Genomic DNA, 7,935 nt, shown 5'->3' with positions numbered 1-7,935 from the left:
AGGTTACTCTTCTCCCCTGACCAGATTTGTCCCGTGCAGCCTAACTAGCTACAGATCTACCTAACTCCAGATAGGATATGAGCTTTGATCATTATATTACAGAAGTCTAACTGTACTTGAAGGTGCTTACGGATATTACATGCTACCTCCTATAATCGTTACGTTTTTAGACCTAGCCTAATGGTACATTCTATGGTATTCCTTAGCCTAACCTATCCTAACTCGACCGTAGCACCAACGTAAGGGATAATGTCCTAACTAAATTACAAGGTTTGTGTGTTCAGTACAATTAGTAATTACTAGTTACATGTGGACAATGGTTTAGATTTTCTGGCTTTAGTTACACTACTTACTTGATTACTACAGCTCGATGGTAAAAGGCTTCCACTCTGATGTACCTAATCTGGTCTAGGCTATGTATGAGTAAGAGATCACGCTGGCTACCTCCTCTGGGCAAGGGGCCAGGATCACTCTAAGATGGTAGAGCATTGTGCCGAGAGGGCACTAGTGCCAGGATGACCTCATGGCTCGGCAACTACTGGTTACAGGTGAGCAACCTTAGTGCCTGGAGAGCACGTCAGCAATTTTATTGTCTGTACCCCTTATGTGCTGGATAGTCCGGTTATAGTCTTGGAGATCCAAACACCACCACATCAATCTCTTATTTTGGTTTCTAAAGTTGGTGAGATACATGAGGGGATTGTGGTCCATGAGGACGGTCAGCAGGAATTGGTGGTCCGCATGATAGGCCTTGAAATGCTTGATTGCCAAGACCAGCCCCAGCAGCTCCTTCTCGATTGTGCTGTACCTCGTCTGGGCTGGGTTTAGCTTCTTGGAGTAGTAGGCGACAGGATGGCAAATCTGTCCTTTTCCTGGAACAGGACTGCCCCTACTCCGACGTCACTGGCATCCACGGCAAGGTAGAAGGGTCTATCATAGTCCGGTGTCCTGAGCACTGGTTTACTGATGAGGACTTCCTTGAGGTGGTCATAGGCTTTCTTGCACTCAGGCGTACAATGGAATTCCTGGTTGCCCCAGAGCAGCTGAGTGATGGGGACCGCTGCCTCCGAGAGGTTCGGGATAAATTGCCTGAAATACTGGACCGTTCCCAAGAACCTCTGGGCATCCCGTTTCGTGGTTGGGTATGCCATTTCTCTAATGGCCTGGATATTGGCGTCCTTTGGTCTCAGGTTTCCGTTCCCTACGATGCGGCCCAAATAGGTAATTTCTGCCACACCAAAGTGGCACTTATTCAGATTCACTATGAGGTTTTCCCTGCGTAGTGCTTCTAGGACTTGCTCCAGGACTCGCTGGTGCTCTTCCCAGGTCCGAGAAAAGATGACAATATCATCAAGGTACACCACACAGTTGGGAATGCCTGCCAGGACCTCATTCATGAGCTGCTGGAAACAACTGGGTGCATTTTTGAGTCCGAACGGCATGACCCTGCACTGGTAGTGACCTGAAGGTGTTGTAAAGGCGGTGGGGGGTCTCGACTCCGGGCTAAGCGGCACTTGCCAATAGCCCTTCTCCAAGTCGATCTTGCTGAGGAAAGGGGCTTGGCCGATGCTGTCCAGACATACCTCTATGCGTGGTAGGGGGTAAGGTTCGGGCTTGGTCACTGCGTTCACTTTCCTGAAATCGATGCATAGCCTATCCCCTCCCCCCTCCTTGGGGACCAGCACCACTGGCGAGGACCAGCAACTTCAGCTCTTCTCTATTAATCCTAGGTCCAGCTGGAGTTGTACCTGAGCTCTTATTTGCTCAGCCCGCTGCGGGTTTACTTTATAATAGGTTTGCGTGATTGGCTGAGCAGATTCCTCCAAGTGGATGGTGTGCACTGCCATGGAGGTGTAACCTCTGCCATGGAGGTGCAACCCAGTACATCCCTGACAACTTGGGGGTACTTCCCGAGAAGAGTCCAAACGTCTTTATGCCTGGTTTCGTCCAGGCCAGGGGTGATGACAGCGAGGTTAGCCAGCACTTTGGAGTTGGTTTCAGGCAGGGGACTCTCTCGACCAGCCCTATGGTGATTCCTGTTGCTGGGAGTTCAAGGGGGGTTTCCTGGGGTGCTTCTTGCTTCTTGAAGGGCTCCAGGAGGTTAATATGGAGCCACTTGGCTCTCCTTTTGCTGCAGTCTACCAGGTAGTTTAGCTGGCCCCTCCTGGCTAGTATCTGGTGAGGTCCTGTAAACTGGGTCTCCAGGGGACGGGTGGCACCCAGGCATAGCACTAGGACCTGGTCTCCTACTTTGAAACTGCGAGACCTGGCCTCCTTGTCCACTCGGATCTTGACCCGCTCTTGGGAGGCTGCCTCATGTGCTTGAGCGATGGTCCAGGCAGCCTTGAGGTTCCGCTGTATGTGGGGAAGATTCTCTGCCCATGCGGCTTTCTCCGGCTCTGCCCAGGCCTCATACAAAATGTCCAGGGGACCGCTGGTGGAGTGGGCAAATAAGAGCTCAAACGGGCTGTACCCTAGGGTCTCGGAGGGTGCCTGGCGGATGGCAAACAAGGCGTAGGGCAGATTCTCTTCCCAGCTTGACCCGTTCTCTTCTGCTAAGACCTTACAGACCTTACTGTTCGTTCGGGTTGCCCCAGGTCCCTCAGTGTGAGGCACCTCTGATGTCTACCAGAGAATTGCTAATGCATCTTCCGGTATATTTTGCATCTTCCAGTCTTGGATGGTCTGGGATGCATCTTAGATATTTGTCAAGATTATTCTTAAACACATCTACGCTCACTCCTGATACGTTTCTCAGATGAGCTGGTAGCGCATTGAATAGACGCTGCATTATCGATGCTGGTGCGTGGTGGATTAATGTCCTGTGTGCTTTCCTTAGTTTTCCTGGTATTGTTTTGCGCACTATTAATCTACCTCTGCTTGCTCTTTCTGATATGTTTAGCTCCATGATGTTTTCAGTAATTCCTTCTATCTGTTTCCATGCCTGGATAATCATGTAGCGTTCTCTTCTTCTTTCAAGACTATATAAATTTAAGAATTGTAGTCTTTCCCAGTAGTCAAGGTCCTTAACTTCTTCTATTCTAGCTGTAAAGGACCTTTGTACACTTTCTATTTGTGCAATATCCTTTTGGTAGTGTGGGTACCATATTATATTACAATATTCAGGTGGACTACCTACATACGTTTTATAAAGTATAATTATGTGTTCGGCTTTTCTTGTTTTGAAGTGCCGGAACAACATTCCCATTTTTGCTTTGCATTTTGCCAATATTATTGCTATTTGGTCATTGCATAACATATTCCTATTCAACATCACACCAAGGTCTTTAACTGCTTCCTTATTTGTGATTGTCTCATTATTAGGACCTTTATATGCATATAGCATTCCTTCTTTATCACCATAGTTTATTGATTCAAATTTATCAGAGTTAAATACCATCCTATTTATCTCTGCCTATTTATATATTTTGTTTAGGTCTCTTTGTAGTGAGTTCCTATCTTCATCACAAGTAATCTCTCTACTTATTCTTGTGTCATCCGCGAAACTTCTCACTACCGAGTCCTTAACATTATTGTCTATGTCTGCAATCATAATCACTAACAGCAATGCAGCTAACACTGTACCTTGTGGCACACCGGATATTACCGTATCTTCATCCGATTTCTCATCGTTAGCAATCACTATTTGTTTTCTGTTTTGCAAAAATTCTTTTATCCATCTTCCAACTTTATCCACAATGTTATGTTTTCTCATTTTTTTGGTTAATATATTATGGTCCACCTTGTCAAAAGCTTTTGCAAAGTCTAGGTAAACCACATCTGTATCTTTTTCGTTTATCATATTTTTATATATGCTTTTGTGGTGAGCTAACAGTTGGGTCTGTGTACTTCTTCTGGGTACAAAACCATGTTGTCCTGTATTAAACAAACTATTTTTCATTAAGCGTTTCATTATATATTTTTTCATTACCCTTTCGTAAACTTTCATAATATGAGATGTCAGACTCACAGTCGTATAATTACTTGCCTCTTCTTGATCCACCTTTGAAAGTTGGGGTAATATACGCTAATTTATGCTCATCATAAATCTTGCCTGTATCTATACTTTGTCTTCATAATATTGCTAGCGGCTTTGCGATTGAATGAACCACTTTCTTTAACAAAATGGCAGGAACACCATCAGGTCCTGCTGCTGATCCATTTTTAATCTTATTAATAGCCTGCACAATATCGGCTTCAGTAATATGTATGTCCGATAAATATTCACAGTTTTCATCTCTTATTTCTGTATCTTTATCTTCATTATCAATTCTAGGTGTGAATTCACTCTTATATCTTTCTGCTAATATGTTACATATTTCCTTTTTTTCATTTGTTAATCGCCCTTCAATTCTTAGAGGGCCTATTTCTACTCTTATTTTATTCATCTTTTTTGCATATGAGTAAAAAATTTTCGGGTTTTGTTTGATATTTTGCAGGGTCTTTTCTTGAAGGTATTGATTTTCTTTATCCCTTGACTGTATAATCTTTTGTTCTGCATTTTCTATCTTACTTTTTAGCTCAATCACTTTCCATGCATTCTTTTCTTTTGCAAGACCTTTTTTCCACTTTCTGATTTTCTGGAACAAGATCCTTCTGTCTCTTGGTATGTGTGACTGATGTTTACTTTTCTTCTTTGGTATATATTTTTCCACTAATTCCTCTAAAATTTTATATAATATATCCGTATTTACCTGTAGATTATCACTTACAAATATGTTTTCCCAGTCTTTGTCTAATTCTTCATTTATTTTTTACCAATTTATATTTTTGCTATAGAAATTATATTTTCCATATCCTTCCCATTTTTTCTTCTCTTGCTTTTCTCTGTTTTCAGTATTTTTGGAACGGACTGTTAATTCTATGACATTATGGTCTGAAATACTCGTATTATACACTATTATTTCTTTAACATAGTTCATCTCGTTCACAAATACTAGATCTAAAATATTATCCTTTCTTGTTGGTAGGTGATTTATTTGCTTAATGTTATGTTCTAGTAGCATATCTAATAGCTTTTCAAATTGCCTCTTATCTTCTGCGCTACTATTACTCTCTTTTTTATATGTACAAATACAAACGCAGTCTCCTATTCGTTCTTTCCATTCTACGAAAGGAAAGTTAAAGTCTCCGGATAGAAGTATAGTCCAGTCTTTGTGATTTCTACATATATCATCCAATTTTTCAATTATTATATCAAACTCTTTAGTATTCGGGGGTCTGTATATTACAATGTTTACTAATCTTTCAGATTCAAATTCTACTGCTATTAATTCACATTCTGTCTTACTATATTTCTCACAGATTTTTCCTTGATTGGTGTCTCTCCCATATATCGCGGTTCACCCTTGATTCCTATTTTTTCTATCTGATCTATAAGTTTGGAAACCCTTTATCTGATCATCATTACCAGTCTCTTGTGAGTACCAGGTTTCACTTATATTCATTATATCTATTTTTTTCAGTTTGGGTTAGTTCTTCTAAGAACTCTATTTTTTGTTTTGAGTTACTCGAAACTAGACCCTGTGCATTCATCACTATGATGGTTTGTGTTTTATCCCCATTATCTAATAAGGGTAATAATAAGGATTTTCCCATGTCTCTTTCCTGCTCTGATATGTTGTTCTTTTCTTCATTTCCATAACCTCGGCCATTAAAAAATCCAACTTTTCCAAGATAGTTGATCTTCCATCTTCATAATTATTAATTTTGTGTTTGTATCTGCACCTATCTCCATATTTGCACCATCCATTTGCATCGTAGATACTTTGCTTTGTTGTATTGTACCGGGGAGCTGAATCCTCACATCTTGGTGCTGACATTTCATAACGTGGTGCCGGCTTGCTTTTTTCCTTCGTCACATACTCTTTATTCTTTCCTTTGTTTGTTTCATTTTTACTTTGATTTTTTATATGTATTTGCTTTTGATTTTTGTTCTTCATGGGGACAGGATGCATGAATCTGCATTTATTGTTGAATTTGCAATCTTTTCCTTCTTTCAGAATCTGGCATATTTTTGGATGAAGATCGCTGCATTCAACCTCATAACCATCTAGATACGCACATTTGCCATAGATTTCATAGTTGTGACATATTTTGGGATGTTTGTAGTGACATCTTTCACCGAATCTGCAATTTCCTCTTTTCAAAAGAGTGCAGACTATGTCTTTCTTTTCTTTTTTTTCTTGCTCATTCCCTTCAATATGTATATCGGGGTACAGCCTCTTTGGGTTTTTTTTGTGTTGTCATTTCATAGTTTATTTCTCCGTATGTATGCTTTTGTATTGCCTCATATGTAGAGGCTATGAGATTCTCTGCATCCATACTCTTATCCTGTTCTTTGCTTTCATTACTGTCTTCTATCTCTTCAGTCGTATTTTCTTCTATTTCATTTTGCTTTTCTTCATCATCCTCAGTTTCATCATCCTCAACTATCTGTACATTAAGTCTTGACTTAATAACATTGTCTATCCATATTAGACATGTTGAGCAAAGTATTTTTGTGTCCTTTTTTTATTTTGCTGTACTTCGGCGCATGGAGGGATTGTTGGAACATGGCATGCACTGCATTTCCTTATCAGGTTTTGTGGATTTACAATGCTATACCACACATTACATAGATTGCATGCTTTAGGCATTCTTTTTCCTATGGCATCTATCAGTATATTAACTAAATTCACCTTATTCACTTTCTTTGATGGAATGTGTTGATTGGTGTAGATTTTCTTTATAAGTTTCTTGATCACTTGGACTTTCCTTGGTATTCGTTCAATTATTTTCAAGATGTTTTCTGCTGACTTGTTCCAGCTTGAAGGGTCATATCCTTTCACTATGTCTGTGTATGCTTTTGCTTCTTTTTGATTGGAGTTATTGTTGATCTCAACGATAAGAAACCCCAGCTCCCTGCTTGCCAATTCATCATATTGGAAATCTGCAAGGGTTGCTAAATTCCTCCATCATCTGCCGCTGTTGCTGTTGCTGCTGTTGCTAGACACCTCCATGATGCTTAATTTTACAATATTTTCACTCGAAAAACACTTTTAGTCTACACTTTTACCGTGGTGATCTGACTTAATCTTATTACTGACAGTTCACGATCACTTGTAGCTACAATTCACTCGCTAGTCGTATGTTATATGCGTGAAATCAGGTTGATTATTCAGATCAAGAATGAATATGTCTTTCCGACCAAAAACGTGCACTCTGAGAGGGAGAGATTGGTTCCGAGCGTCTGATGGAAACACTCAATTATCCCTTGGCTCTTGGGGTGGTATGGTGTCGAGTGGAGATGGGTGACCCCATGGGTAGTCATGGCATCTCGAAACTCCTTTGACATAAAGTGCTGACCTTCATCACTCTGGACTGTGGCCAGGAACCCGAACTGGCAGAAGAACTGGATCAAAGCCCTGACCACATTCTTCAAGCTCATGCTGCGCACTGGGATCACCTCTGGATACCGGGTAAACCGGTCGATAATGGAGAGGACGTGAGTGTTCCCAGTTTTTTTCTTCTTTCGCCCCTTCGGGGTGTAGAAGTCTATCACCACATCTTGGAAGGGGACACCGACGGAGGGTATGTTCTGTAGGGGGGGATGGCTTGGGGACCACTTTGTTTGGTTTTCCCGCAATTTGGCAGGAGAGGCAGGAGGCGACAGGTTTTCACGGATCCCCACCATCCTGGCCAATAAAACCTCCCCTCCAGCAATTTAGTGGTGCAGTTGACTCTGAAGTGGCCTCCCAGCCTGACATATGCCAGTTGGAGCACTTGGGCCTGCAGTTTCCTAGGCATGACCACCACTCAGTGGGTGACGTCCGCTGGCTCTTCCGTTCTCCGAGAAACTTGGAAGAGAACACCATCTTCGAGTAGGTAGCTTACTTTTGTCAGGTCCCTAAGTTGCTCCTCCTGGGTGAATGCCCCTTGTCGTAAGGGTAGGAG

At 41.7% G+C, this 7,935-nt stretch overlaps 1 protein-coding gene across 1 annotated transcript; it reads right to left on the bottom strand.

Annotated features, from left to right (window-relative positions):
• Window positions 1-824: 824 nt before the first annotated feature.
• Window positions 825-7,675, bottom strand: LOC136844030 (uncharacterized). The gene is made up of 4 exons (XM_067113044.1): window positions 7,190-7,675; window positions 6,289-6,435; window positions 1,859-2,625; window positions 825-1,569 (listed from the first exon to the last, which is right to left on the bottom strand). The coding sequence occupies exons 1-4, from the start codon at window positions 7,673-7,675 to the stop codon at window positions 825-827; spliced, it is 2,145 nt and encodes a 714-aa protein (XP_066969145.1).
• Between the last annotated feature and the right edge of the window lie 260 nt (window positions 7,676-7,935).

Source organism: Macrobrachium rosenbergii, chromosome 12 (genome assembly GCF_040412425.1).
Source record: "Macrobrachium rosenbergii isolate ZJJX-2024 chromosome 12, ASM4041242v1, whole genome shotgun sequence".
Classification (NCBI taxonomy): Eukaryota; Metazoa; Arthropoda; class Malacostraca; order Decapoda; family Palaemonidae; genus Macrobrachium; species Macrobrachium rosenbergii.
Note: the sequence above shows the minus strand (reverse complement) of the source record. Positions and strands in the feature narration are given on the sequence as shown.

Bases quoted from the DNA above. Each gene is read 5' to 3' on its own strand.
- LOC136844030 (XM_067113044.1), bottom strand. From the start codon at position 7,675: ATGGTGGGGATCCGTGAAAACCTGTCGCCTCCTGCCTCTCCTGCCAAA. The intron at 2,626-6,288 runs GCAATACAAAAG...ATTCTCTGGTAG, and splicing joins TCATAGCCTCTACATATGAG to ACATCAGAGGTGCCTCACAC. The intron at 1,570-1,858 runs GTTACACCTCCA...ATGTCTGGACAG, and splicing joins GTTGCACCTCCATGGCAGAG to CATCGGCCAAGCCCCTTTCC.